Source organism: Melopsittacus undulatus, chromosome 7 (assembly GCF_012275295.1).
Source record: "Melopsittacus undulatus isolate bMelUnd1 chromosome 7, bMelUnd1.mat.Z, whole genome shotgun sequence".
In the NCBI taxonomy this organism is placed as follows: domain Eukaryota; kingdom Metazoa; phylum Chordata; class Aves; order Psittaciformes; family Psittaculidae; genus Melopsittacus; species Melopsittacus undulatus.
This window is the reverse complement of record NC_047533.1, coordinates 72,786,764-72,806,595: the sequence shown is the minus strand read 5'-3', so window position 1 is coordinate 72,806,595 and position 19,832 is coordinate 72,786,764. Positions and strand designations below refer to the sequence as shown.

Below are 19,832 nucleotides of genomic sequence, written 5' to 3'. Positions count from 1 at the left end.
ATTCCATAGTTTCCATCCCTATGTGTAAGCTTGGTGTAGGTGAGAGGTTAGAAATAGCATCTCAATGTAGTTTACACGGCTGGTTGGACCTCAAGGTAGTAGTAAATCAATTCGATGACACGGAATGATGCTTAATCCTTGAGGAATTCCATGGATTGGATGGAATTCCATGGAATTCCTAACTCTATGTGTGACCTTTGTGGAGTTGAGAGGTTCTAAAATACATTAAGATGCTGTCTATGAGGTTAAATCACTGTTTGGACCTCAAGGCAGTAGTAGATCAACTCAAAGACATGGAATGATGCTTAATCCTTGAGGAATTCCATAGACTGGATGGAATTCCATGGAATTGCTAACTCTGCTGCTATAGGTGGAGTAGGTATTGCCATAGATGGAGTATCTATTGCCATAGGTGGAGTATCCATTACTCACTTATGGATGGAGTTCATGAGTGGAGTCCTCTCCATAGGAAACGCTCAGAATTCCGGCTCTTCTCCTCCAGGAACCTTCAAAGGAGCCAAGGGAATCAGGTGGAAAACATGGAATTCCAAGGGCATAGATCCATGAGTTGTAGGCCCCAGTCTATGAGTTCCAACCCATCCCATTCCATGCTTCCATAGGAATCCTGACTTTTCCCACCTCTTCCCTCTGGCTCAGACTTGCTTGGATCGCTTGGAGCTGGAACAGGAGCAGCTTCTGAGCTTCCCGAGGCCTGGAATGACCTCCATGGACCTAAAGGAGGAGGCAGAGGGGGTGAGGCCGTGCCTGGAATGTTCCCATCCCGGTTCCATAGGGAAGTTCTCCTCCTCATGGATTCCTCTGGCTTCACTCCATGTCCTTACATTGAGGTCATCGGATGCGGATGGAGGATCCAAGTCTTCCTAAAATCCCTCAGTTTTCCCTATATTAGGAATTCTTCCCATTTACTCACCTTGTAGCTGTCCTTCAAGCAGTCTTCCAGGAATTTAGGGATCAGGTTTGCCTTTGGGAATGCCAGAGGAGCATCCATAGCCTCCCAACATGCAACGGGGTCGCTCCAGGAACATGGAATGGGGAAGAAGGAAGAGGTTTAGGACCTTTGGAAATGGCTTTGGGATGCAGAGAGCAGCAGGATGGGAGCCCCACAGTTTCCCCTCGGAGCATCCATTGGGAAGAATCCCATTGCTTCTGTGCATCCCACATCGTAATCCATACTCCAAGGGGGAGACTATTGGAACATTCCAGGTGGGAAAGGGGGATTCTGGTTCCTTACAAAGCACTCGGAGCCTCTTCCCATGATCCCAAGATCTCCGTTGTGGCAGGAATACTGCCCCTTTCCGTACTGATTCCATCCCTGCTCCAAGCCTCTGGAATGGCCTCCAAGGTGAGGAGCTGATGCTCTGAAACAGAAGAGCATCCATGTTATCCATATTATCCATATGGAAAACTACTACGAGGTGTAAGACAAGGAGGCCCCAAACTACTCTTTTAGTAGGTATTGAGGAGTTTGGGGAATGGGAATAAGTGGGAATTGCTGCTTTTCCCTATTAGAGGTCGTGTTCCCCTTGGTTTGCTATGGAAAAGCCATGGAATCCATAGGTACCTCCCTTAGCGTGGTCCGAAGAGGAGTTATCCATTGGGATACATCCATGTGTAAAGTCAGAGCAGCAGCTTCCTTCCCCGTTATCACCTCTTGAATGCAAGGAAAAAGGTAGGGAAAAGTGGGAATTGTCTGGATGGGGAGGTCCTGTTTTCCAGATCTGGGATGAGGAAGCTTGGCTTTGGTTGATCCCATTCGGAGCTGGGTCACGGAAGAGGTTGGAATTCCGGAGCCACATCGGACAGGGAAAAGTGGGAATGCCACTCATCCTGGATCCACTGTGGTTTGTGAGCCATCTGGGTTCATTCCCACAAGGAAAAGTGCTGGAAAACCTTTCCATAGGGTTTGGGCTTCCTTTGGAGACATTGGGCAGTGTTTTCCTGCCTGGATTCCTATGAGAATTCCAAGCGCTTCCCAAACGCGGAGGGGAGGTTTTTAGGGATTCTCCCCTTGGATTCCTAGGATTGGATGGAATGGGATGGGGAAAAGGCTGGGATCCATCGGGGGGAACGGCTAAAAGCTCCTCTGTTGTCAGGCTGATGGAGTCGGGATCCTGGGATCCCCCATACAAGGAAGGGAAGAATTCCAAGCTTGTTGTTGAAGGGAAAGATTCCAGGCCTGGAAAACAAAGGAATAATCCATGGATGAGTCCAATACAAGGATAAAGGGGGGAAAAGAAGGAGAAGAAGAGGGAGAAGGGGAGGAAAAGGGGGAAAAAGAATGGGAAAAGAATGGGAAAAGAATGTGGAAAATAATGGGAAAAGAAGGGGGGAAAAGGATCCTTTCCTACCGTGTTTTCCCTTGGCACAGTGCTTGGGAAGCCGGATTTCCTTGGGAACGCTCCCATGGATGCAGCTTCCATAGGGATCTGCTTGGCTCCGGTCGAAGTCCTCAATGTAGGTGTCCAAGGCTTCGGATGCGAAGCTGTAGGAACGCTGCCCGTAAAGGATGGGATAGGGTTGGGAATTGCAGGGAGCGAGGAGGGAGGAGAGCGGGGATGCGGGCGCTGATCCCGGTTTTCCGGCCATTATCCAGGTGGGAATGGTCCTGGTGCAGCTGCAGGGAATGATGGGCACCAATGGGGTTGCTCAGCATCTATTGCGTGAGGCAGGATGGGTGCCCCAAAGAGAAGCATGGGGCAAGGAATGATGGGATTGGGAATAACAGCGGGAATGGGGGAGGGGGTACAAGAGAGGGTGCTCAGCACCCTCAGCCCCACAGCATCACCATCAGCCTCACAGCATCCCCATCAGCCCCATAGCACCCTCAGCCCCACATCCCCATCAACCCCATAGCAACACCCTCATTCTCACATCAACCCCACCAGCCTGACATCAGCCCCATAGAACCATCAGCCCCACATCATCTCCATCTGCCCCATAGCACCCTCAGCCCCACATCATCCCCATCACCCCATAGCACCTCTCAGCCCCACATCATCCCCATCAGGCCCATAGCACCCTCAGCCCCACATCATCCCCCTCAGCCCCATAGCACCCTCAGCCCCACATCCCCATCAACCCCATAGCAACACCCTCATTCTCACAACAACCCCACCAGCCTGACATCAGCCCCATAGCACCATCAGCCCCACATCATCTCTGTCTGCCCCATAGCACCCTCAGCTCCACATCCTCCCCCTCAGCCCCACACCATCACCCTCTGCCCTCCGAGCCCGTTTGAAAGGGCCGCACTCTGCCACAAAATGGTGCCGTGCAGGGCATGCTGGGAGTTGTAGTCCTCACCGGTGCCGCACAATGCTGCGCCTACAACTCCCAGCATGCCCCGCGGGACATCATAGAGGCACCATACATGCACCAGAGAGACACCATAGAAATACCATAGAGACACCATAGACAGACACAATAGAGACACAATAGAGACACCATAGAGTCACCATAGAGACACAATAGTAACACCATAGTGACCCCATAGAGAGACCATAGAGACACCATAGAGATACCATAGAGACAGGATGGAGACACTATTGAGACACCATAGAGACACCATACAGACACCGTAGAGATACCATAGAGGCTCCATAGAGACACCATAGACATACCATAGAGACACCATAAAGACCCCATAGAGACCCCATAGAGACACCACAAAGACACCAGAGAGACAACATAGAGACACCAAAGAGATACAATAGAGGCACCATAGAGAAAAAATAGAGAAACCATAGAGACACCATAGAGAGATACCATAGTGACACCATAGAGATACCATAGAGAGACCATAGAGGCACCATAGATATACAATAGTGACACCGTAGAGAACCCATAGAGACCCTATAGAGACACAATAGAGACACCATAAAGACACCATAGAGATACCATAGAGACATCATAGAGAGACACCATAGAGAGATACCATAAAGACAACATAGAGGCACCATAGAGACACCGTAGAGATAACATAGAGACAACATAGAGATATCAGAGACCCCACAGAGACACCATAAAGACCCCGTAGACACCCCATAGAGACACCATAGAGATACCATAGAGACACCATAGAGGTACCATAGAGACACCATAGAGGACCCATAGAGATAGCATAGAGACACCTTAGAGACACCATAGATATACAAAAGTGACACCATAGAGATACCATAGAGGCACCATAGAGGCGCCATAGATATATAATACTGACACCATAGAGATACCATAATGACACCATACAAACACCATAGAGGCACCATAGAGACACCATAGAGATACGATAGAAACAACATATAGGAACCATAGAGATACCATAGAGGCACCATAGAGACACCATAGAGATACCATAGAGATACCATAGAGACATCATAGAGAGATACCATAGATGCACCACAGTGACACCATAGAGACACCATAGAGACACAATAGAGATACCATAGAGACACCATAGAGACACCATAGAGGCAGCACAGAGACACCATAGAGATACCATAGAGGCACCATAGAGACAAAATAGAGATACCATAGAGACACGATAGAGGCACCATAGATATACAATAGTGACCCCATAGAGACCCCATAGAGATCCCATAGAGACAACATAGAGACACGACAAAGACCCCATAGAGACACCATAGAGACCCCATAGAATCACCATAGAGACACCATACAGACCACATAGGGACACCATAAAGACATCATAAAGACACCATAGAGATACCATAGATGCACCACAAAGGCCCCATAGAGACACCATAGAGACCCCATAGAGACTCAATAAAAACACCATGGAGACACCATACAGACCCCAAAGAAAAACCATAAAGACATCATAGAGACACCATAGAGATAACATAGAGACACCATAGAGGCACAATATATATACAATAGTGACACCATAGACACCCCATAGAGACCCCATAGAGACACAATAGAGACACCATAAAGACACCATAGAGATACCATAGAGACATCATAGAGAGATACCATGGAGGCACCGTAGAGGCACCATAGACATACCATAGGACACCATAGAGAGATAACATAAAGACATCATAGAGACACCATAGAGATACCACAGTGACACCAGAAAGACACCATAGAGACACCATAGAGACACCATAGAGATACCATAGAGGCACCATAGAGATACCATAGAGACACAATAGAGACACCATAGTGACATCATAGAGATATACCATAGAGACACCTTAGAGATAACATAGAGACACCATAGAGAGATACCATAGAGACACCATAAATACACCATAGAGATTCTATAGAGACGGCATAGAGACACCATAGATATACAATAGTGACACAATAGGAAACCCATAGAGACCCCATAGAGACACCATAGAGATCCCATAGAGGCACCATAGAGAAACCATAGAGACACAATAGAGATACCACAGAGACACCATAGAGATACCATAGTGACACCTTAGAAACAACATAGAGGCACCATAGATTCAACATAGAGACTCCGTAGAGACACCGTAGAGGCACCATAGATACACCATACAGACACCATATAGGCACAATAGAGACACCATAGTGACACCATAGAGACTACATAGAGACACCATAGAGACACTATAGATACCCCATAGAGACCCCATGGAGACACTATAGAGACACCATAGAGATATAGAGACACATAGAGATACCATAGTGACACCATAGAGACACCACGCAGGCACCGTAGAGGTACCATAGAGACACCATGGAGGCACCATAGAGAGATACCATAGAGACAGCATAAAGACACCATAGAGGCACCATAGAGACACCATGGAGACACAATAGAGACACCATAGAGGCACCATAGAGACACTATAGAGATACCATACTGACACCATAGAGAAATCATAGAGGCACCATAGAGGCACCATAGGGACACCATCGATATACCATAGAGGTACCATAGAGACACTATAGAGACACCATAGAGAGATACCATAGAGACACTATAGAGACACAATAGGGACACCATAGATATACCATAGTGATACCATAGAGACCCCATGGAGACACCATAGAGATACCATAAAGACACCATAGAGACACTATACAGATACCATAGAAACACCATAGAGACAGAATCGAGGCACCATAGAGACACCATAGACATACCATACTGACACCATAGAGACATCATAGAGGCACCATAGAGACTCCATCAATATACCATAGAGATACAATAGACACACTATAGAGACACCATAAAGACACCATAGAGATACCATAGACACACCATAGAGATACAATACTGACACCATAGAGACATCATACAGGCACCGTAGAGGCACCTGAGAGACACCATAGAGATACCATAGAGACACTATAGAGACCCCATATAGACACAATTGAGACACCATACAGACACCATAGATATACAATAGTGACACCATAGAGATACCATAGAGACACCATAGAGAGACCATAGAGACCCCATAGAGACTGCATAGAGAAACCATAGACATACCATAGAGACACCATAGAGATACCATAGTGACACCATAGAGGCACCAAACAGGCACCATAGAGACACAATAGGGACACCATAGAGATTCCATAGTGACACAATAGAGGCACCATAGAGGCACCATAGAGGCACCATAGAGGCACCATAGAGACACCATAGAGATACCATAGAGACACCATAGACACGTCATCGAGGCACCATAGAGACACCATAGAGATACCATACTGACACCATAAAGACATCATAGAGGCACCGTAGAGGCACCAGAGAGACATCATAGAGATACCATAGAGACACCATAGAGGCACCATAGAGACACAATGGAGATACCATATAGACCCAATAGAGACACCACCGAGACACCATAGAGACACCATAGAGGCACCATAGAGGTACCATAGAGACACCATGGAGGTATCATAGAGAAACCATAGAGATACCATTGAGACACCATGGAGAGATAACATAGAGACACCATAGAGATACCATAGAGACACCATAGAGAGATACAATAGAGACACCATAGAGATACCATAGAGGCATCATAGAGAGATGCCATAGAGACACCATAGAGACCCAATAGAGCCAACACAGAGACACCATAGAGGCACCATAGATATACAATAGTGACACCGTAGAGACGCCATAGAGATACCATACAGTTACCATAGAGACACCATAGACATAACATAGAGAAAACAGAGAGACACCACAGAGACACCATAGAGAGGTACCATAGAGACACCACAGAGACACCATAGAGACACCATAGATATAAAATAGTGACACAATAGACAACCCATAGAGTCCCCATAGAGACACCATAGAGATCCCATAGAGGCACCATAGAGACACCATAGAGACACAATAGAGATACCACAGAGACACCATAGAGATACCATACTGACACCATAGATACAACATAGAGGCACCATAGAGTCACCGTAGAGACACCGTAGAGGCACAATAGAGACACCATAGATACCCCATAGAGACCCCATAGAGACACTATAGAGACACCATAGAGGTACCATAGAGACACATAGAGATACCATAGTGACACCATAGAGACACCACGCAGGCACCGTAGAGGCACCATAGAGACACCATAGAGGCACCAATGAGAGATACCATAGAGACAGCATAAAGACACCATAGAGGCACCATAGAGGCACCATAGAGACACCATAGAGGCACCATAGAGACCCCATGGAGACACCATGGAGATACCATAGAGACACCATAGAGATACCATACTGACACCATAGAGATACCATAATGACACCATAGAGACACCATAGAGGCACCATAGAGACACTATAGAGATACCATAGAAACACCATAGAGACACAATCGAGGCACCATAGAGACATCATAGAGGCACCATAGAGACACCATCGATATACCATAGAGATACCATAGACACACTATAGAGACACCATAGAGACACCATAGAGATGCCATAGACACACCATAGAGATACCATACTGACACCATAGAGACATCAGAGAGGCACCGTAGAGGCACCTGAGAGACACCATAGAGATACCATAGAGACACTATAGAGACCCCATATAGAAACAATTGAGACACCATACAGACACCATAGATATACGATAGTGACACCATAGAGATACCATAGAGACACCATAGAGAGACCATAGAGACCCCATAGAGACTGCATAGAGACACCATAGACATACCATAGAGACACCATAGAGATACCATTGTGACACCATAGAGGCACTAAACAGGCACAATAGAGGCACCATAGAGACACCATAGAGATACCATAGAGACACCATAGTGACACCATAGAGGCACCATACAGGCACCATAGAGGCACCATAGAGACACCATAGAGATACCATAGAGACACCATAGAGACACCATAGAGACGTCATCGAGGCACCATAGAGACACCATAGAGATACCATACTGACACCATAGAGACATCATAGAGGCACCGTAGAGGCACCAGAGAGACATCATAGAGATACCATAGAGACACCATGGAGATACCATAGAGACCCAATAGAGACAACACCGAGACACCATAGAGACACCATAGAGGCACCATAGAGACACCATAGAGATACCATTGAGACACCATGGAGAGATAACATAGAGACACCATAGAGATACCATAGAGGCAACATAGAGAGATACAATAGAGACACCATAGAAATACCATAGAGGCACCATAGAGAGATGCCATAGAGACACCATAGAGACCCAATAGAGCCAACACAGGGACACCATAGAGGCACCATAGATATACAATAGTGACACCGTAGAGACGCCATAGAGATACCATACAGTTACCATAGAGACACCATAGACATAACATAGAGAAAACAGAGAGACACCACAGAGACACCATAGAGAGGTACCATAGAGACACCACAGAGACACCATAGAGACACCATAGATATAAAATAGTGACACAATAGACAACCCATAGAGTCCCCATAGAGACACCATAGAGATCCCATAGAGGCACCATAGAGACACCATAGAGACACAATAGAGATACCACAGAGACACCATAGAGATACCATAGTGACACCATAGATACAACATAGAGGCACCATAGAGTCACCATAGAGACACCGTAGAGGCACTATAGATACACCATAGAGACACCATAGAGGAACAATAGAGACACCATAGATACCCCATAGAGACCCCATAGGGACACTATAGAGACACCATAGAGGTACCATAGAGGTACCATAGAGACACATAGAGATACCATAGTGACACCATAGAGACACCACGCAGGCACCGTTGAGGCACCATAGAGACACCATAGAGGCACCAATGAGAGATACCATAGAGGCACCATAGAGACACCATGGAGACACCATAGAGGCACCATAGAGACACCATGGAGACACCATAGAGACACTATAGAGGCACCATAGAGACACCATAGAGACACCATAGAGGCACCATAGAGACGCTATAGAGATACCATAGAAACACCATAGAGACACAATCGAGGCACCATAGAGACCCCATAGAGACCCCATAGAGACAACACAGAGACACCATAGAGACACCATAGAGATACCATAGAGACACCATAGAGACACCATAGATATACGATAGAGACACCATAGAGAGATACCATAGAGACACCATAGAGACACCATAGAGATACCATAGAGACACCATATAGACACCATAGATATACAAATGTGACAGAATCTACAACACATAGAGACACCGTAGAGACACTATAGAGACACCATGGAGACACCATAGAGATACCATAGAGACACCATGGAGACAAAATAGTGACGCTATAGAGACACCATAGAAGGACCATAGAGTCACCATAGAGACAGCATAGAGACTCCATACACATACCATAGAGACACCATAGAGACACCATAGAGGTACTATAGGGACAGCATGGAGACACGATAAAAGCACCATAGAGATTCCATAGAGACACCATAAAGATACCATAGAGAAACCATAGAGAGATAACATAGACACACCATAGAGACACCATAGAGACACCATAGATACCCAATAGAGACCCCATAGAGACAACACAGAGAGACCATAGAGACACCATAGAGATACCAAAGAGACACCATAGAGATACCATAGTGACGCAATAGAGACACCATTGAGGAACCATATAGAATAGAGGCACCATAGAGACACCATACAGATACCATAGAGACACCATAGAGATACCATAGTGACGCAAGAGAGACACCATAGAGGAACCATATAGAATAGAGGCAGCATAGAGACACCATACAGATACTATAGAGACACCATAGAGGGATACCATAGAGACACCATAGAAACACCATAGTGATACCACAGGGACACTATAGAGAGATACCATAGATATACAATAATGACACAATAGAGACCCCATGGAGACACAATAGAGATACCATAGAGACACGATAGATATACCATACTGACACCATAGAGGCACCATAGAGGCAACATAGAGGCCCCGTACAGGCACCATAGAGACACCATAGAGATACCATAGAGACACCATAGACATACCATAGAGACACCATAGAGAAATTCCATAGAGACACCATAGAGATACCATAGAGGCACCATAGAGACACCATAGAGGCACAATAGAGGCACCATAGAGGCACCATAGAGACACCATAGAGGCACCATAGAGACACCATAGAGACACCATAGAGGCAGCATGGGGACAACATGGAGGTACCATAGAGACCCAATAGAGACACCATAGAGACACCATAGAGGCACCATAGAGGCCCCATAGAGACACCATAGAGGTATCATAGAGACACCATATAGATAACATAGAGACACCATAGAGATAACATAGAGACAGCATAGAGAGATGCCATAGAGACACCATAGATATACAATAGTGACAACATAGAGACCCCATAGATACCCCATATATACCCCATAGAGACAACACAGAGACACCATAGAGACACCATAGAGATACCTTAGGTACACCATAGAGATACCATAGGTACCCCTTAGAGCCACCTTAGAGACACCATAGAGATGCCATAGAGACACCATTGAGATAACATAGAGACATCATAGAGATATACCATAGAGACACCTTAGAAATACCATAGAGACACCATAAAAACTCCATAGAGATACTATAGAGACGCCATAGAGACACCATAGACATACAATATTGACACCATAGACAACCTATAGAGACCCCGTAGAGACACCATAGAGACATCATAGAGATACCACAGAGACACCATAGAGATACCATAGTGACACCTTAGAGACAACATAGAGGCACCATAGAGTCACCATATAGACACCATAGAGACACCGTAGAGGTACCATAGAGGCACCATAGAGACACCGTAGAGGCACCATAGAGACACCATAGAGACACCATAGGGACACCATAGAAACACCATAGAAGCACCATAGAGATACCATCGAGCCACCACAGAGGCACCATAGAGACACCAGAGAGACTGCATAGAGACAGCATAAAAAAACCATAGAGACACCATAGAGACAACATAGAGAGATACCATAGAGATATCATAGAGAGATACCATAGTGACACCATAGAGACCCCATAGAGACCCCATGGAGACACCATAGAGGCACCGTAGATGCACCATAGAGACACCATAGAGGCACTATAGAGATACCATATAGACATCATAGAGGCATCATAGAGATACCATAGAGGCACCATAGAGATACCATAGAGATATCATAGAGAGATACCATAGTGACACGATAGAAACCCCATAGAGACCCCATGGAGACACCATAGAGGCACCGTAGATGCACCATAGAGACACCATAGAGGCACCATAGAGATACCATAGAGGCACCATACAGACACCATAGGGACACCATATAGGAACCATAGAGGTACCATAGAGACACCACAGAGACACCATAGATATACCATAGAGACACCATAGAGATACAATAGTGACAACATAGAGACCCCATAGAGACCCCATAGAGACCCTATAGAGACACCATAGAGGCACCATAGAGACACCATAGTGATACCACAGTGACACCATAGAGACACCATAGAGGCACCACTAGAGATACCATAGAGACACCATACAGACACCATACAGACACCATAGGGACACCATATAGGAACCATAGAGGTACCATAGAGACACCACAGAGACACCATAGAGATACCATAGCGACACCATAGAGGTACAATAGTGACAACATAGAGACCCCATAGAGGCACCATAGAGACACCATATTGACACCACAGAGACACCATAGAGATACCATAGAGACACCATAGAGATACAATAGTGACAAGATAGAGACCCCATAGAGACACCATAGAGGCACCATAGAGACACCATAGTGACACTACAGAGACACCATAGAGATACAATAGTGACAACATAGAGACACCATAGAGACACCATAGAGACCCCATATAGACACCATAGAGACACCATAGAGGCAGCACAGAGATACCATAGAGACACCATAGAGACACCATAGAGGCACCATAGAGGCACCAGAGAGACACCATAGAGACACCATAGAGGCACCACAGAGATACCATAGAGACACCATAGAGACACCATAGAGGCACCATAGAGGCACCATAGAGACACCATAGAGGTACCATAGAGGCACCAAAGAGACACCATAGAGACACCATAGAGGCACCATACAGACACCATAGAGGCACCATAGAGATACCATAAAGGCACCATAGAGACACCATAGAGACTCCATCTAGATGCCATAGAGGCACCATAGAGGCACCATGTCTGTCTGAGAGGGCCGCGGCTGCGCAATCAGGCGGCAGAGGGAATGTCCCTACGGGGCACAGCTTCCCTCGCTGCCACTGTGCTCCCTGCCGCGGGTTCCGAACCCAGACGGAGGGAAGGGGCATGGGCCAAAGAAGGAGAGGAGAGAAGAGAAACCCGGAAAGAAAACACGAACCGAGAATCCCCAAACAAACCGCACAGAGAACCCGTACTGTGATAAACACATCTATGTATTGGCGTTCGCAAATCATAGGTGTGGTTATGTGGATATAACCATACAAGTTTATAGCAACAAAACCAAAGCTCAATAAAGACATAAGATGAGCAAACCGGAGTCGTATAGTAGAAGAATCGGTAAAGTTAAAAAGAAGAAGGGGGGGGGGTTTGCATGCTTGGTAGAAGAAAAGCTAGTGCCTGTAAAATATAGAGTTAAAGTACTTTGTAGCTCAACTTAGGTTGTAGAAAGAGAACAATGTTTATGTTGTTAGCCTGTGGAATTTAGTGGCCCCAGTAAAGGTGAGTGAACTGTTTCACACTGGTCCTCTAAAGTGTCTTTAGTTGTAAAGAACAATGTTTGTGTTGTAAATCTGTGGTGGGATAACAAGATTTAGTGACCCTACTAGACATGGAGGAGTTATTTCACACCATCCTTGTGCTTACCAGTTAGTTCAGAGACAGCCTCCCAACCATCTGCTCCCTTGGGATGCTCCTTGTCTGCCCGTCCTGCTATAAGTATTGCAGGAAGGTCACAGTGTTTTAAATCTGTGTTAGTTATCAGAATCATTACAGATCTGGCTGGTGTTAGCGAGTTGTGTGATGACTGGGGCGTCCGACTGTGCCAAAGGTGAAAAATACACTGTGAGGAAGACTGCTTACTTCATCTTGAAGACCCCTACTCACATGAGGAAGACGCCTTACTTCATCCTCAAGACCCCTGCCCACAATCATTGAAGAGCAGTGTGCACATGTCAAGGGGAGGAGACTTATGATACTAAACTACTGGACTTAATGATAATGTTCCCTGCCTATATGCAGGGATTATGAATATGTCTGTGACTGATGGAATTGTGAAAGCATATAAACCTGTAACAAATACTGATCACTTGCGCCTCTGGCTACAGTCACGCACCCAGCGCTGTTTGCTTTTGCCTTATTGACTTTGTCCCTTACTAAAACCTTGTTATCTTGTTCAGAGAAGTGAATTCGTATTTCCCACGCGCGATTCCCTGTGTGCCCCCCCTCCCTCCCGGGAAGTCGGGTGCCCCTGAGCTGGCCCGTGGGGGTGATGGGCAGGGAGATGCTCAGGGGAATGGTGCTCTGTGGGGTCCATGTCACGGTCCCTGCCGTGGTGCCTGCCTGGTAGGGCCCAGCAGGGCTGTGGCAGCTGCAGGCACAGAGGCGAGGGTGGGCTAAGGACAGGGGTGGCCCAGGGCCAGTGGGGGTCAGGGCCGCGGGTGGCCCAGGGCTGTCAGTAGCAGCGGCTGGAACGGGGGTGCGGTGGAACAGGGCCACGAGCTGGAGAAGGCGGCGGGTGCCGAGGTCCCGCGTTCCGGGCCGGTGGCCGTTGCCGCTGCGGTCGGAAGCGATGGCGCTGCCGAGCCCGTGGCGCTGCCCCTGGCGCTGGCAGTGCTGCTGAGCTGCCTGGGGCAGGGATCGCTGCTGGGAGCGGCGCTGGGCGCGGGGGGGGGGGCCTGGTTTGTGCTGCGGTCCCGCACGCCCGCCAGGCGCCCTCCGGCCCGGCGCCCTCCCGCACGGTTCGTGCCCCCCCAGCGCCCTCCCCGACTTCTCCCAACCCCCTGCCGGCCGAGCCTCAGTGCCCGCTTCCCACCTCCATGGGCCCGGGTCCGCCGGCGCCTGAGCTTCAGCAGGGCCGGGATCGGCTGCCCGGCCACAGGAGTCGGGCTCAGGGACAGCGCCCCGACCCACGGCAACTGCCTCGGGTGAGAGAGGGGGAGGATGGGGGTGGGATAAGGACACGGGTGGAGCAGGGACACTGGTGGGATAAGGACACAGGTGGCACAGGGACACTGGTTGTCAGGGATGTAGGTGGAACAGGGACACAGGTGGGAGAAGGACACAGATGGAACAGGGACACAGGTGGCACAGGGACACAGGTGGGATAAGAACACAGGTGGCACAGGGGCACGGGTTGTCAGGGATGTAGGTGGAACAGGGACACAGGTGGGGTAAGGACACAGGTGGAACAGGGACACAGGTGGGATAAGGACTCAGGTGGAACAGGGACACTGGTTGTCAGGGATGTAGGTGGAACAGGGACACAGGTGGAACAGTGGCACAAGTGGGATAAGGACACAGGTGGCACAGGGACACTGGTTGTCTGGAATGCAGGTGGCAGAGGAACACAGGTGGGATAAGAACACAGGTGGCACAGGGATACCGGTTGTCTGGGACATGAGTGGCACAGGGGCACGGGTTGTCAGGAATGCAGGTGGAACAGGGACACTGGTTGTCAGGGATGCTGGTGGCACAGGGATATGGGCAGGATAAGGACATGGGTGGCGCTGCTATGGCGGTGCTGGGCCCATAGCTCTGCCTGTGGTGCTGCCCTGCGTGGTGCTGCTGGGATCACTGCAGGGCGCAGTGGGGTCCTGGTGTGCGATACGGTCCTGCCGGCCCGCACGGCTCCTGCCCCCATGGACTCTAATGGAGGCTCGGCCGCAGGCACCCCCTGTGCTGAGAGCACCCGGTGCAGCCACTGCTGCCTTGAGGGAGCGCGGGGGGAGCGCGGGATCGGATCCTCCCGCCGCTAACGGTGGCGCTGACCGTTGTGTCCCCGCAGAGCCGCCACCGACCGTGTGCCGCCGGTTCCCGCTGCCGCCGCACTGCAGCCCCAGCACCGTTGTGCCGCCGGTACGCTGGGACAGTCAGATGCCCAGGGGCTCGCCATGGGCCCAGCCCCGCTCCGCAGCCCAGCGCGCAGCTCTTGGCTTCTCCCCACTCTGCCCTCTGCGGGGGGGACACATCCAGGGAAAAGGGGAAGACAAAATCTCTTGGCTGTGCTGACAGCTGTTCAGCCGGAGGCAGCAGCGCCTGGGAGCCCTGGGTTCCCACTTGGACGCACCTGCTGAGCTGGGATAGAGCACTGCTCACATCCTGGGCTGGGCTTGCAGGTGTGAGAGGGGGATGTAGTTGTGCCTAATGGAGCTGTACAGCTGTGCAGGGAAAGGTTTTCTCCAGGGTGGGTCAGGAGGGAAGGGTTTGCTGTGTCTGGGCCAGCAGCATCCTCCTTCCCCATCGCCTCGGTCATGAAGAGCCTGGGGGCCGCTTGCTCCCAGAGTGGATCCAGTTTGGGGTGCTCAGACCTTGCCCTCCATGGACGTTCTGGAGGGGGTTTGAGCAGCACTGAAGCAAGAGAGGCTCTGGGCTGGGTAGCCAGTGCCTGGGAGATGGGATTTACTCCCCAGTGATGAGGAGAACAGGAGGCTGTGCTCCCCAGGACCAAATCAGTTACTGCTGGTCTCTTCCTGTGTTCCAGAAGCGGATGCGTGTGGGGGTGTCCCCACAGTCCTGCAGAGGAGTGTGCTGTGAGGTGCCAGAGTGAACAGGAAGGTAATGTACTGCTCATCCAGCAAGCACCCACTTGTCGGTGCCAGCCGGGAAGAAAGCGTTCACCTTCCCAGCCATCCCAGTAGCCAAGTCGTGCTCTCCACCGGAGCCGGGACACTCCAGGCCCCTGAGCCATGGCTGCTGGGTCACCCAGCTGTGGGGAAGCCCTGGTGTTGTGCTGATGAGCGTCCCTGCAGCCTTGTTCCCCTGCGGTGCTGTGGAAGAGCAGGACGGGGGGGGGTGCGACCAGGGCTCTGTGAGGAGCAGCGGCTCCCAGCCGGGATCCCTGCTGCTGCCCTGAGCTGCCCGAGCCGGGGCCCTGGGGAGGGGAGCGGAGCAGCTCCTCTGCCTGGAGCCACGCTCAGGCTGCTGCGGTGACTCAAGGCTGTTGTCCTGAGCTCTGCTCTTTGGCAAAGACAGCAAAGAAACACAGCAGGGATGCTTGTGGGAGTCCTTGGCGTGTTGGGTCTCGTCCTGCTCCCAGGGCAGGGGCCGACCCTAACTGGCTCTCTCTGGCTTGTGCAGGGAACAGGAGGTGCGAGGATGGAGCTGCCGCCACTGGCAGCGGCCGGGGCTGTGCAGATGGAGGAAGGTGAGTGTAGGTGGGGCCCAGCTCTGTGCCAGGGTTGGGTGGGCCACTGGTGCGGGCCAGCTGCAAGACACGAGGTAGCTCAGGTCTGCAGGTGGGGTGAGCTTGAGGTGTCCCCTGCAAACCAGGAACATGCTGGTGCTGAGGCAGTGGCGTTTTCTCCCGTGTGCCCACCATGGATAGGGTCCTGTGGCACAGTGCGAGATGTGGCCACATCTGGCAGTTTGTGTGGTTTGTGGTTCAATGGGCAGCAGGCAAGGAGTGTCTGTGGAGGTGGGATGGGGCCGCTGGCCCGTGGAGCCCCAAGGGGCTCTTGTGACAGCTTCCCCGTGGATCTCTTGTGGCCAGCTGCTGTCCCAGGGCATCGCAGCCTTGTCCATGGCTTAAGGCCATGTCCCTGGCTCTGCCCTCCGAGATGGGCATCCAGAGTGGAGTGAGAAGGGAGAGCCCCCTTGGTACAGGCCAAACACCCCTGCTGGGAGCTGAGCTGACTTGTCTCCTCCTGTAGCTGTCGAGAGGGCTGAGCAGAAGCGGCAGCAGTCCCCGAGCCCACCACCATCGCTGGGAAACGGAATGCCACGCAGAAGGAGCATCTGCCTGCTGGTGCCTTGGGATAATGAACCACTGGTGCTGGTACGTCGCTGCCTTGCAGGCTCTTTTGCCCTCGTCTGGGGACAGAATGTGCCCAGTGCAATTTGTGCAGGGCTGGGGGCAGGCTGACCTGCTGCCTTGGGGCAGGAGCTCTCATCCTTGGCTGAGTGGGAAGTGATGCTCTCCCTTGCCCAGTGTGTGGTGGCTGTGCGTGACTGTGCTGCCCACTGCTGGAGCAGGTACTGGCTGGGCAAGGGTGCCGTGCCCTCAGCACCAAGCTGGGGGCCAAAACGAATGGGAACCAGAGCTCTGCGGTGGCTGTGGCAGAACCACGGCTTCCCGGCTCTGGCACCAGCTGCTTCCACACATCCTTCAGAGCGGCTCTGCCGGCTTCCCTGAGAAGGAACTAAGCTCCTGCTCTCTCTTGGCAGCCCCCGGGGCCTGACCCTGGCTACCCCATCACGGTGGAGATCATAGAGGAGGAGAGGAAGGCAGCGCAGCAGCGGTTGTGCCGACTGCTGGGGCAAAAGGAGGGTAAGGGTAGAGTGGGAATGTAAAGGGCATGGCAAGGAGGAGGCAGCCATGGTGGGGGCTGCCAGGGCAGGGGGGGTGTCCGTGCAGTGAAGGCTGAGGAAGCTCCTGGGCCGGTGCTGCCTGGTCCTCGGCTCAGAAACTCCTCGAGCCTGGTGAAGGCTTGGGCAGGAGACCTCGTGCCCCGCAGTGCCCAGGGTGATGTGCAGGGTTCCCCAGGGCCAGAGCTGTTCATGCTGGGAGGCTCTGCTAAGGGACAGTCCCATCCAGCAAGTTGGGGGTCCTGATTTCGTGCTCCCTCCCAGCAGATGAGGTCCCCAGCACCAGTGGGGAAGGTACGTCCCTGGGCACAGCCATCGCCCAGGGCTCCTCGGGTACCAGCCGCACATGGGCAGCGTCTGCGACCACAGCATGGGTGGTTTCTGGGCAAGCCGATCCCAGCCCCAGCAGCCTTCCTGACAGCAGCCAGCCCAGACGTGGGAGCGCGCCCATGCTGGGAGGTGAGTCGGGGCGGACGGGGCTTCTGCGGGGCTGAAGGGCAGGCTTAGATTTAGGCAGCAGCTTTCCTGCCAGACCTGGCTGAGCTGCCTGGGCTCAGCAGCCCTGAGGGGCTGGTGCTGGGGCTGTGCAGAGCCTTGCCATGCCAAGGGAAGGTTCTTCCCTCACTCGCTGCCCCAGTCCCCAGCCCCGGAGGGTGGAGGGGAATCCGAAATGCTTGCCACCTCTGGATGCAGTGGATGCATCGGCTCCTGTGGGTGCTGCCAGCTCCCTAAGGCCAGGCTCTTCCTCCTTGGCTGAGCCTGGTCATGGTGTGTTGGTTTCCTGGAACTCCTGCACCCTTCTTTGGGCAGCTCCCCTCAGGCCTTGCAGAAGGCATCGCTTCCCCTGGTAGGGAGGGAGTTGGTGCTTCAGCCTTGAGGAGCTGAGGGGTTGTGTTGTCCCCTTGGGCTGGGGGATGGCGGAAGGGCCAGGCTGTGCTGTAGGAGCCGGCTGGGGTGGTGGCTGCTGGGCTCTGGGGATGTCAAACCTTCCATTCCCCCTGGGATAGGGATTGTGGTAGCCCTGGTGCCAGCTCAGAGTACGGCTGCAGAGACCTGAGCAAACCTTTGTGCTTGCAGGTTCATCCAGCCCTGCCTCTTGGACGCAGGCAAGATCCAGGACCCAGGGAACTCTCAAGCAGCTAAAGGCAGGCATCCATCATTCCCATCAGTAAATGGCAGTGCTGCTGGCCCCCCAGCTGCGGGGCTCCTGGTCCAGAGCAGCCCCAAGGCGGGACCACAGTGATGGGATCAGGCCCCTTCTCTGCCACCAGCAAGAAACCGTGCTGGGTGGCAGCGCCCAGGGCGGCATGGGGTGAACCAAACTCTGTGGAGTCTGAATTTACAGACAAACCACAAATACTTCAATGTTCTTTCATGGAATAACACTTTGGGTTTACAGCTGAGCTGTTCCAGCAGCTCCTCGCTTCTAAATGGGGATGGACGTGGGGGTGACTCACCCTGTCCTCTTTGGGTTTTGTTCTTCCCCAAGGAGGAGGAGCGCTCTGACACCGAGTGGCCTTTTGGGCCAGCAGCAGCAAAACGTCCGCGGCTGTGAAGATCCGTTGGAGATTTTATTGTTCTATGTTTGTTCTTCACCTGTTCTAATATTGTTCTTTTGTTGTTCAACTGTAGTTGTTTTGTTGGTTTATTGTTATTTATATTTATTGGGGTTTTGTTACACATTTTTCTACCCCTGTTGTTGTAACAATTAAAGA

The 19,832-nt window shown here is 51.0% G+C and overlaps 1 protein-coding gene across 1 annotated transcript; it reads right to left on the bottom strand.

The window, feature by feature from the left end:
* Positions 1-476: 476 nt before the first annotated feature.
* LOC101869726 (lung adenoma susceptibility protein 2 homolog) lies at positions 477-2,607 on the bottom strand. Its single transcript, XM_034064512.1, has 6 exons — positions 2,370-2,607; positions 2,000-2,197; positions 1,253-1,379; positions 932-1,034; positions 640-732; positions 477-506 (listed from the first exon to the last, which is right to left on the bottom strand). Exons 1-6 carry the CDS (start codon positions 2,605-2,607, stop codon positions 477-479), a joined length of 789 nt encoding a protein of 262 aa, XP_033920403.1.
* Positions 2,608-19,832: the final 17,225 nt, after the last annotated feature.